The 11,118-nt window shown below is 40.1% G+C and overlaps 2 protein-coding genes across 4 annotated transcripts in view; one reads left to right on the top strand and one right to left on the bottom strand.

The window, feature by feature from the left end:
• Positions 1 to 498: 498 nt before the first annotated feature.
• si:dkeyp-38g8.5 (peptidyl-prolyl cis-trans isomerase 1) lies at positions 499 to 3,576 on the top strand. Of its 2 annotated transcripts, XM_014004206.1 has the most exons (4): positions 499 to 656; positions 921 to 1,014; positions 1,532 to 1,619; positions 2,663 to 3,576. In XM_014004206.1, the coding sequence occupies exons 1-4, from the start codon at positions 575 to 577 to the stop codon at positions 3,416 to 3,418; spliced, it is 1,020 nt and encodes a 339-aa protein (XP_013859660.1). In that variant the 5' UTR covers positions 499 to 574; the 3' UTR covers positions 3,419 to 3,576. The 2 variants fall into 2 exon arrangements, with proteins under 2 accessions (XP_013859660.1, XP_013859661.1); XM_014004207.1 differs by lacking the exons at positions 499 to 656; positions 1,532 to 1,619 and having other exon boundaries at positions 925 to 1,014.
• epyc (epiphycan) overlaps positions 3,555 to 11,118 on the bottom strand; it is a 13,047-nt gene continuing 5,483 nt past the window's right edge. The window contains exons 3-10 of one of the 2 annotated variants that reach the window (XM_014004200.1): positions 7,642 to 7,978; positions 6,561 to 7,325; positions 6,086 to 6,298; positions 5,608 to 5,724; positions 5,114 to 5,272; positions 4,828 to 5,030; positions 4,652 to 4,747; positions 3,555 to 4,542 (exon numbers count right to left, since the gene is read on the bottom strand). In XM_014004200.1, coding sequence (XP_013859654.1) covers positions 4,372 to 4,542; positions 4,652 to 4,747; positions 4,828 to 5,030; positions 5,114 to 5,272; positions 5,608 to 5,724; positions 6,086 to 6,298; positions 6,561 to 7,325; positions 7,642 to 7,978 — 2,061 coding nt within the window. In that variant the 3' untranslated portion in view covers positions 3,555 to 4,371. The remainder of the gene's footprint in view (positions 4,543 to 4,651; positions 4,748 to 4,827; positions 5,031 to 5,113; positions 5,273 to 5,607; positions 5,725 to 6,085; positions 6,299 to 6,560; positions 7,326 to 7,641; positions 7,979 to 11,118) is intronic. The other variant, XM_014004201.1, reaches the window with a different exon arrangement.

Genomic DNA, 11,118 nt, shown 5'->3' with positions numbered 1-11,118 from the left:
GAACTACTTCAACACAACAATTCAACCCTACTTACCACAAGCTGACGCCATGACACTTTTTGTATTAGAATACTTTCACTTTCTTCTGCCAGACTTTATTAAGGATACAGAAAAAAAAAAAAAAAACACGCCCTCGTGATTACAACCTGTGCTTCGGTTGGACGGAAGACTGATTCTGCTCAGATTACATATGAAGATTTGTGAGCCAGTCTGTGTCATACAACCAAAATCTTACAAATGTGTATATTTACTTTTTGTCCTGATCTCACTCTCATTTTCAGTGCAAGCACCACATAACTCCAACTACTTATAAAGCCAAATAAATAATTCAACTTTCGACCGTTTCTTTGTAATCAAATATATGTCAAATCCTACATACTTTTTCTTTATGTGAGTACAACTCATGTACATGTTGTTTTAGAATCATAACGCTAGGGGRCGAGAGGCTTTCCGATCCCGCAACTCCGCGTGTCTTTATAAAACCCACGAAGAAGAATGTAGGCACCTTCGGAAGAAGAAACAACCTTCTTCCTATTAAGGGCGCTTGGTTGGGAAACCGATTTTAGCTAAAATAATGGAAGTAACGAAGCAGCAAGATCACTCCTACATAAACGGCGTGTTTGACCAAATCAATCCTGCCGAATTCACCTATAAAAGTGAGTGAAAACGGAAAAAAAATGTTATTACGAAGCTAACAACACTTAGCTTAGCTCCTAGCAAGAACGCTCCATAGGGAAGTTTTAACCAAGACAAGCTAATGGCGTCACTCGGCAAGCCAGTGTAAGCTAGTTAGGCTCATCTGAAAATAAGTAGTAAAATATGTACGCACTTTATAGTAATGCTTATTTAACAACGAGTAGATACGTGTTTTCTTGATTTTATTTGATATTATTCAACGCTTTTCTATTTTTGCCTTACAGTGAGCAGAAAAGAAATCGAGGAGTTTGTGAAATTGCGGATTGCAAATAATTACCTCTTCTCTGGAAGAAAAAATACCTCAAAGTGGGGATGGAGGTATGTGAAAAAGGAATCTTCTCATGCAAAAAAAAAAAAAAAAAAAAAAAAAAAAAAAAAAAAAAATCGTAATAAAGGAAACACAACAAATCAAGATTAGCATAGTTATTTGTTTGTATAGTTTAACATTTGCCCACTTTCATCTTTCTTAGTGTCCATTTTGATTTATTTTTTAAGTCTGAACAAGTTTCATATACGAACTATTCATACCTGATATGTTTCATTTAGTTCAGTTTATACATGGGGTTTATTTCATAACAAAAAAACATTTCAATACCAGCTAATTTACAGAAAAAGTCCACCCCAAACAACATAGTTTGATAGTAGTTTTGTTTCTAAATCCAATGAAAAAAAAAATAACACAAATGTTATTACACTACAAATTTTATTTTTTTGAACAGTTTAGTGTAATATATTTATTTAAACCACTTCATAATATTTTATTAGTCCTGTTTCTACCATTTTCTTTGCAAAGTTGAAGATTTGTGTCACTGATCCGTTATTTTTATGTTTTCAGAGCTATTCTGAAACATATGGGATTGCATTTTAAGATGAACCATCGTCAAGCAGCCAAAAAATGGGATAACATGAAGAAGAAATATAGGGTACGGATTACATATGTAAATTAGCCTTAGGCCAAATCTGGTGCAATGCTTCAAATGTTTTTATGTTTATATTTTAATTGCACATTGTCCTAAACAAATAAATTCATGCATTCATTTCTTACCCTTAATTTACACTAGATACGGTTCCGCTCCACTGCTGTCTGACCTCTGCAGCAAATATGCAGCCATCGTAATCAATGAGAGTATTGGCTCCGCAGGGCAGCGGTGAGCAGACGGCGATCCACCAAAATTAGATTCAACCCAATATTTGCTGGACGCTGTAGCTGCTAGTCCGCAGTCAATCTACAAAGATCACGTCGCACCAACAGGAAAAGAAACAGGAGCAAGCACAACATCTATATTTTCAAAATAATTCACCAAAGGCAGACTAATTTTGTTGAAACCCCAGTTATATTATTAAATGTATGGGTATATTCATACACAAAAGCTGTCAGAACTAACCAGCCCCACTTTGGGCCCTTGAGCAAGGCCCTTAACCTCTCAGCTGCTCCCCGGGTGCTGTAATTGGCAGCCCTCCGCTCCACCTGTGTTCACATGTGCAATGGGTAAAATGCAGAATTAGTTTCCCCTCTGCGGGATGATAGAGACTAATAAAAAAAAGGTATTGTTCTGTTTGGGAGGCCGATGGCAACATACATGTAGCGTGCAGCATTTTTTTTTACACACATGATGCACATGGATTTTATTTTGAAATCAGGTTTCAAAAAGACAACAGCGATGCAGTTTCAACTGTGTTTGGGTTATGCGTTCCGCAGACTTAATTATCTTTGCTCTGAATTCCACATTTATCACTGGATTGATCACGTTTCTTTCACATGCTGCTCGGACCACCTCCGTGCTTCGCGCCGAACCACACCTGAGCGGTGTGGACGCTGTATGACTTAGGCTGCAAACGAACGGCTGTGAACCGCGCAGCRGAGAGGAACCACTTCTAGTGTAAATTAGGGGATACACTTAAATTAGTTGTATATTTTAAGCTATTATTGAATTTACAAGTTGTACTCTTTATTTTTTTTTCTCAGTTGATAAAATATCCTCCAGATGGTGTGAAAGCAGTTTCTGATGTATGGGCTCATTTCTCCCTGATGGACGACGCCATGGAGGGTCGGCTGGACGGCATGGCCCCCATCCTTGAGAGCCTTCACAATAGCAACGACAATGATTTCTTACCCTATCCGAGGCCCAAAAGGAAAAAGGTCTTAAATGTGGAGGTCTCTCCTGTTACCAATTGGATTTCTAGTGAGCCAGAAATTGAGGTTTCGCTAAACGGAATGGAGGATGTGGAAGACGTGGATGACGTGGAGGAKGCGGAGGATGTGATTGTGCCGGAAAAGCGCGAAGAGATAAACAGCGTCCAACCAACTGTGGTGGCTGGGAAAGACAGCGAGCCAAAGACGAACGAAAGGGAGCAGCAGCTGCTCCAAAAAGAGAGGGCGACGCTGGAAAGAGAGATCGCCAGCCTGGATCGAGAACGAACTTTGCTGGAGAGGGAACGTGCCGTGATTGAGAGGGAGAGGGTGACGATGGAGAGGGAGAGGGCGGTGATGGAGAGGGAAAGGGCGGTGATGGAGAGAGAGAGGTCGGCAATCGAAAAGGACAGAGATGCTTTGCAGAGGGAACGCTTGGCTCTGGATAAAGACAAATCGAGATGGGAGAGGATTTCTGCACAAAACGAGAAGACCACAGAAGACAACGGCGAGGTGATGGACTCAGACGCTGGAAACAAGAAAGAAAGAGTGCGATTTTTGTTTGAAAAACTCATTGAAAACATGCAATAAAACTGCTACTTCAGTTAACTACACCTTCACTTTTGGTTCCCTGCAGATACATCTGTGATTGTCAGAAACAAAACCCCACAAATACTGGATCTGTCACTTTAAAGTTTTCAATAAAAACATTGAGCCTTCTCTAGAATGGAGAGGACTTTATGACTTTATTCACTTTTATTCCATTCAGATCACACAACAGCAAGCTCTTATTTTTAACCCCATCCAGAACCAAAAACAACAACCTCACCTCCCAGAAACAATAGTTTTTTTATTGATTGTCGATGGACAATAAACTTCTCGGTGTTGGCTATTGTACATGGTTAAAGCATGACTACCAGTTATTGCAGTTCATGTTAAAAACATTAGAATATTTCTATTTTTATATTACAGTACAAACTGTACAACCAGCAGTTCTGTTTAAATGCATGTTTTATTGTATTAGATATTCAATTTACCTTTCGTTAAGCTCCAGCGTCAACGGATTTATGCTAGTATACATTGTCAGARGTGTTAGATTAGTCTTATTTTTTTATTTTTACAAAACAAACGTATTTAAACAATGCGTTACCAGTTGGTTATTGATTGTGAGCTATAAAAAGACTCAGAACATAACGTACGTTTTGATCAAGTTGTTGAGCGGTTTGAGAGATTTCTCGTCTGCTTTTGATGTACCTTAATATACAAGTGTGCTGCTGTGCTTGAGACAAACGTCTGCAGACCAGGCAGAAGGTAGAGCAGTGCATATGTGCATGGTTGTCATGAAATGGGTAGTAATCTTTGTGGTTTTTTTTGGCGGATAATAAAACAGTTTACACACAGTTTTTGCAGGTTTACGTCAGCAGCATGAATGACAAGTTGAAAACACGTGATTGCCATCTGTAGCTTGTGAACTCGTTTTTAAGTCTGTGTGTAGGTATGTACAAATCTGTGTGCACGTGGTTGCATTTGGGTGGAAGTCTTGGTTAAATGAGATTCCCGATGGGTATGCGAGGCAGGCAGATGTACGCCTGCGGAGTTTTGCTGAGGTTGATGGGGTTCCCATCCAGGCGGATGTCTTCCAGCGCGTTCCGGATGTAGTTAAAGTCGTTCAGGTTGCAGAATGTGTCCTCGTGCATCATTTGAATGTTGTTTCGCTGCGACAGAATAAAAAGAGAGTGCTRTGCTTAGAATTTCTTGACCCCAAAGTATAAAATATGGAAATGCTTCAGAGTGACGTACCACATGAATGTAAAGGCGACATACCTGTAGATGTAAAGATCGCAGGCTGTCTGGAAACGGCACTGGGATGTAATCAATGTTGTTGTCCGTTAGGTACAAATACAAAAGCCTAGTCATGTCCTGTATTGCAAAGGAAAACGCACTCTATCATACACCCAGTCTAAGAAAAGTTCTGGTGTTTCTGAAGAAGTTGTACATACTTTGAATGCCTCTTTATGAATACCCTTTGAGCCGATGTAGTTGTGGCTGGCGTCAATCAGCTTCATGGTCTCTGGGAGAGTGGGCAGCTGCCYGAGGTGATTTTCTCTAATGATCAGCTCCTCCAGCTCAGGCAGACCCATAAAGGCCCCATCATCGATGGACGAGATCTCGTTGGCAGTCAAGTCGATCCTCTTCAGTTTGTCTGGAATGAAACCCCTCAGAGACATTGGTGTCTGTGTTCACAGTCTAATAGCCACGTGTTTTTTGTTCAGACAGGAAACGTACTCATGTTGGCGAAGTCGGACTTGTTGATCTTTGTGATTTTGTTGTAGCGAGCGTAGAAGTGAGTGGTGTCTTTGGGCAGCGGTGGAACGCCGTCCAGCTTCAAGTCGTCACAGTAGACGGAACCTCCGAGGCACGTGCACAGCAAGCAGACGGGCATACCTGAAACGCATGGAGGACAATGACAAAAAAAAAAGAGGAGAAATGAGGTAAGATTTAAAAATAGTAAGAACAGGAAGGTTCCTAATGTCAACCTTTCTCAGAGACTTAGGCTGCAATCCATTTGGTCGAACGCCTTAACTTTTGTACTGCCAATTTAACAACTACCGTAATAGGAAATCATGCAAAGTAGGAAAATAGGACTACATCTCAACTAGCAAGAGACAAAGTGTTGGTTCCGTCTATGGAGTGTCTTATGTCTGGCAAAAATTAAATGTATAGAAAATACTCTGAATGCAGGATCCTAGGCTTTCCAAAGGGCACTGCTTAGTACTGACCTTTTGCGTCAACCACTTCCTCATCAGGCTCCTCTGGCTCACCAGAGCTCACTGTCTCCTCTATACTGGTTTTTCCCTCCTGAGAGGGTTCTGGTGTGGTTGGAAGCAGCTCCTCCTCTTGTTAGAGACAAGATTAGGTGTTAAAGGAAGAGGTTAGACCAACATGAACACAGGACAGGAAGTCTGGCAATCAGCAGCCAACTGTTTGCCGAAGTAAAGACTTTAAGCAGCGTTAATAATATGGATTTTTTTGCATTTATGAATGTTGGTTAAAGGAAAATGACAGACGTTCCCCTTTGTCAACACTTTCTGTTGTGCATGCGACTATCCCAACTGTTCATCTCAACAGCATGACTTATTTTATTTTTTTATTTTTATTTAAAGGTATCTTACCAAAAATGCATTTGTATTTATCAGAAAAATTTGATGTCACGGGTATTTTAATGTGACACAAACAAGGTCCAAATTCAGTACTGACCTTCGGGTTCAGGGAGTAGAGTTACTACCTCAGGGACACCAATGTCTCCAGAACCAGAGACACCAGACATCCCTGAGGTTCCAGAGACCTCTAAACCTCCAGAAGTGTCAATATCCCCTGAAGCCCCAGAGATTCCCGAAGCTCCAGAGATCTCCCCAGAAATACCCGATGCTTCTTGGGGACCAGTTTCAGTAATGAAGGGCCGCTCCTCCTCTTGTTAAAGCCAAGGGTTGGTGTTAGGAAGTGAAACATTAAGGACAATCACACACATTTTAGATGAGACGGGATGTTAGAAAGGCACAATTATGGGAGAACATAAATACAATGACATTGTTTAGCACTAATGGTTATCAACATTTAACCACATTTGAAGTTAAATGGATTTTAAGACATGAAATCACAAAAACGATAAGTTTTTAATACAGAAAGGAAAAATGCTCTCAAGTTTTACTAAAAACTTTTTGAGGGTACTGACCTCCAGATATTAAAGTTATCCCTGATTGACCAGATTCAGCAGAGTCTCCAGAAACCCCAGAGATTCCAGAGCCCCCTGAGATTAAAAGATCTCCGGAAAACCCAGAACCAGACTGGTCCCCGGATCCTCCAGAGCCAATTGGGAGTTCTGTGACAACCTCATATTCTCCAGAGGCAACATCTCCGGAAACAACAGAACCATCAGATTCAGTGGTATCTCCGGATCCTGATCCGATTATATCTCCAGATCCTGATCTGATTATATCTCCAGATCCTGATCCGATTAAATCTCCGGATCCCGATCCAATTAAATCTCCGGATCCCGATCCAATTAAATCTCCGGATCCCAATCCAATTAAATCTCCGGATCCCGATCCAATTAAAACTCCGGATCCTGATCCAATTAAATCTCCGGATCCCGATCCGATTAAATCTCCGGATCCCGATCCGATTAAATCTCCGGATCCCGATCCGATTAAATCTCCGGATCCCGATCCAATTAAATCTCCAGATCCTGGAAAATACCCAGATATCTGGACGTCTCCAGATAAGAATTCCCCGGATCCTTCAGAACTAATCAGCTCTTCGGAGGCTCCGGACATGAGGATAATATCACCCGAGCTCCCAGAGGCTCCAGAGACCAGCATGTCCCCTGAGCCTCCAGACCCAGAGGCTCCGGAAGCTCCCGAGGCTTCTGACCCCACGGAGCCACCAAAATCCCCGGAGACATGAAGAGTATCAACAGACGTCTGATGCAGCTCCACCTCTTGTTAGAGACAAGATGAGGTAGTGATAAACAGATAGAAGAGACTGAAACAGATCATTAATCAGGTTTGGGGCACACAGTGATGATTAGGTTACAACAGACACAAACAGACACAATGAACACGACACATTTAACCATTAACTGGTAAATGGATGACATGCTTATGAAAGATGGGATCATGATGGATTTAGAGGACACACAAGTGGTGTTTTTGGTGTTACAGCTGCTTTTACAACCACAAGCTAAAAGAAGTGCACTTTTAACTAAGCACCATTCTGTTTAAGTACASATCTAATTTTTTTGTGCTTTTTCAGACCTTTTTGTGTGTCTGGGCCCATGAGGACACCAGAACCCCCAGAACCCTGGGGGATGWGTTGGGGTTTTAGGGGCTGCTCTTCTTCGACATGCTCCTCCGCTTCCCCTTCTTCTACGTGCTCCTCTGCTCCTTCCTCAGTTTCTCCGTGCTCTTCTCCTTCCCCCTCTTCTGCGTGCTCCTCTGCTCCCTCCTCCTCTTCCCCCTCTTCTATGTGCTCCTCTGCTCCCTCCTCCTCTTCTCCCTCTCCTACATGCTCCTCTGCTTCCTCTTCCTCTTCCTCCTCCTCCTCCTTTGGTGGGTAGCCATAGTCCAGTTCATTTCGTGTTTCTGTCTCTGTCTGAGAAAAAAAAACACCAGGAGTGAGTGAAAAATTTACAAGTGTAAATGAAAAAAAAGTAACATTTGTCCCAAAAGGAAGTTATTTTCTTGTCATCCAGTAAAACCATTTCTAAAATACTAGAAAGAACAAAATTGTTACTCTATTTTCAATAAATAAAAAAAGACTTAAATGCAGAGTAATCTGCATGAAAGTTATTTTTAAGGATCAGTGTGCAGTTTGTCATGTGAAGACTGTTTTAAAAAGCAGCATTGGCATTCACAGAAAATTAAAAATTTGCATTAGTACACTGTTGAATTTAGTAAAGGAAAAATTCATGTTTTGCATTCCTTCTATTAAAATGTATCAGAGTTTTAGCAGTTTATAGTTTGTAGGCGGCTGTAGTGGGGGTGGTTAGGGGAGCCTAGGGGTCCACATGGACTTGATAAGGCGCTATATAAGTCGAAGACATTTACCATTTAATTTATTTAAGTGGAAGGAAATGAATTATTCAAATTAAAACTTTTTAGCCTCTTTTCACAGTGAACAGAAACCATAATTGCAAAGAATTTACATGTAAAAATCGTCATGCAACAAAAAGATTAAAGTGTTATTTGACTTGTTTAATAAATAGGTTATTAACTCTTTAGGCATGTACTCTTCTTTTCAGCAAGGATTGATTGTCACATTCGTTGTTAGCAGCAAAGTACTGCAGAATAAAGCTGCTCCCCCTCCACACCTGATTCACATTAGCAAATCAGCACACCTGCTTTGTTGCTAGTCATTTACTCATTAGGTCACAGTAGTGTCAGCTCTGTTTGTTTCGGCTTATTTGTTATTAACTTTTGTTTTGCACAAACAGTTTGAAAATGTTACTTTTTAAATGCATAAATGTTGCAGTTTTAAGAWGAAAATCAGACGGATGTAAATAAAGCTTTAAAATGTCACCACTAGATGGAAGCAAAATGTCAAAAATAGAAGCCTATAGCCTCAAAATAAATGCTCATGTTGTTGAGACACAGCTGCTTATCACAGAAATGGCAGCAACAAACTTTTTTTTTTAGTATTTAGCGTTTATTGAACTTATTTATTTACATTAAAGATAAGTTTTGTGACAATATAAGGTTCAAAGGTAACCTCATATTTGTCTAGATTAACAATGTTCAAATTAAAATACATTTTATTTAACATTTTCTAGAGAAACTAGCCCAAAAACCTTTGTTTGATTTGGCAGTAACCAGTTTTTCTGAGGTGACTTTAAAACATTCAAAATCACAAGTGATGGAAATCTCAGTTTGTTTAAAAAATACTGACAACCTCATGAGTAAAATCTATTTGCACCATTGTTTTCTGTTGCGACAACAATAAATTTAAAAAAAGAATAATGAACAAGCAAATAAACAGTAAAGTTTTATGATTTCCTGGTTTTGAGTCATCTCATTAAAAGCTTCTGGTCTGGTTCTCTAGTTGTAATAATTCACTCCAGCAGCCCTTTCATGTTCAGGGATCTGATGGGACCTGCAGTTCTGCCATTTTCCAGAGGAGGGTAACGGACTCCCACACACTGCCTAAAGTCTTACCTGACACTCAGGATGACTCAATGCACAAAAAAAAAAAAAAAGGAATGGTCCATGTGGAACCAAGAAACACATGGTAGCTTAAAAAGATCCACATCTGAGTCTAAGCAATTGATTTCAACCAAAATAATCAGATGGTGACAAGCAAAGAGGTGACACAATAATTAAAATGTGATTTAGAGGATGAAAATATTTTTGTCTTGCTACTTTTAGGTCACAAGAAATGTAAGAGAAAAGAAGCTGCAGTGAAGAGAGGTTCAGGACTGAATTTCACTTTCTGAAGTTTGGCTCACGACGCAGATTTGGACGCAACAAGGTGAGTCTTTGAAAAGTCGCTCACAGAGTAAGTTCACACCAGCTCTCCCCCTCTACCCCCCCCCCCCCCCAAAGCAAACATGGATACCTCAAGGGAAAAGAAGAGGTTAAAGGCTAGCAAAAAAAATAGATAAATAAATAATAATAATAATAATAATAATAATAATAAACCATCCCTGAAAGCAGGAGAACAGAATAAAGGGTAGAGAAGAACCGAATGTTACGTTGATGTAACATTAATAATCACAAATTAAAGATTGGCTATGGTGAGACAGAATCCRGGACAGAATGCTACAAAACATCACACTCGGACTGACAAACAAAGAYGTGGGTGGGAAAGGTGAACACCTGCCTCCACCCTCATTTACCCCACTCTGTGCCCTTGAGCAAGGCCCTTAACSCCCCCAGCTATTTCCCGGATTGTGTTAGATGACAGCCCTCTGCTCCAGGTCCAGGTTTGAGCAACCAAGAAAAACAAAAATCTAACTTGTGCCAATAAAAGMCTCATATTGATCTTCTGTGTTTGCTGTGTATGTCCTCAAGCTGAGGCATCTATTCCAGAATAAATCTACATCTTTATCCCTCATATTTCAGGGGTGCAAACAAGGGGGAGGCAGTCGGGGTAAAGACCCTACCTATAAGGGTCCCCCTTACCAGCCCCCTTGGCAGAACAGTGTTATATAATCTATCTGTTATTGCGCAGGACAGATGAAACACAAAAAATAATCCATTGAAGTAGATCAACAACTAATTAATTTAAAATTATTTGATTCAAGATGGCTGCCATAGTCCGTTGACCTTAGAAAACATAAAAAATGGCTACAATTCATAGTTAGTTTTACAAATATTGAGATTAGTTAATGAATAATTGTTTTTTATAATGTTAACATGTAAACATGACTGTTTTCGCAGAAATCTTCAGGGAAAAATATTGCATTAAATGTCAGCGCAGCAGATTTGCAAACAGATTCAGATAAAAAGACTTTTAAACGATACCTCTGGGATAGCTGAGAGTTCTTTCAATGACAGGGTAAACTGCACTGCTAAAACGAAAGTGCCCGATTCAACCCGAAGGTGGTGATTAAAGTATCTGAATGCACCAGACTGAGGATGATTTGCTTAAATAACAACAGAGATTAGCTTTTGTTTTGCTCAAAGGAGAAGAGAAATGATGAAATACCAAACCATGAAAAGCTAAGACTCAGCATTCCAGAGTTATGAAGCTTATCCCCGCCTAATTTCTCCCCCAAGATTTCTCTTGTTTATATA

The sequence above is a fragment of the Austrofundulus limnaeus genome, unplaced genomic scaffold (assembly GCF_001266775.1).
Source record: "Austrofundulus limnaeus strain Quisiro unplaced genomic scaffold, Austrofundulus_limnaeus-1.0 Scaffold22, whole genome shotgun sequence".
Taxonomy (NCBI): domain Eukaryota; kingdom Metazoa; phylum Chordata; class Actinopteri; order Cyprinodontiformes; family Rivulidae; genus Austrofundulus; species Austrofundulus limnaeus.
Note: the sequence above shows the minus strand (reverse complement) of the source record. Positions and strands in the feature narration are given on the sequence as shown.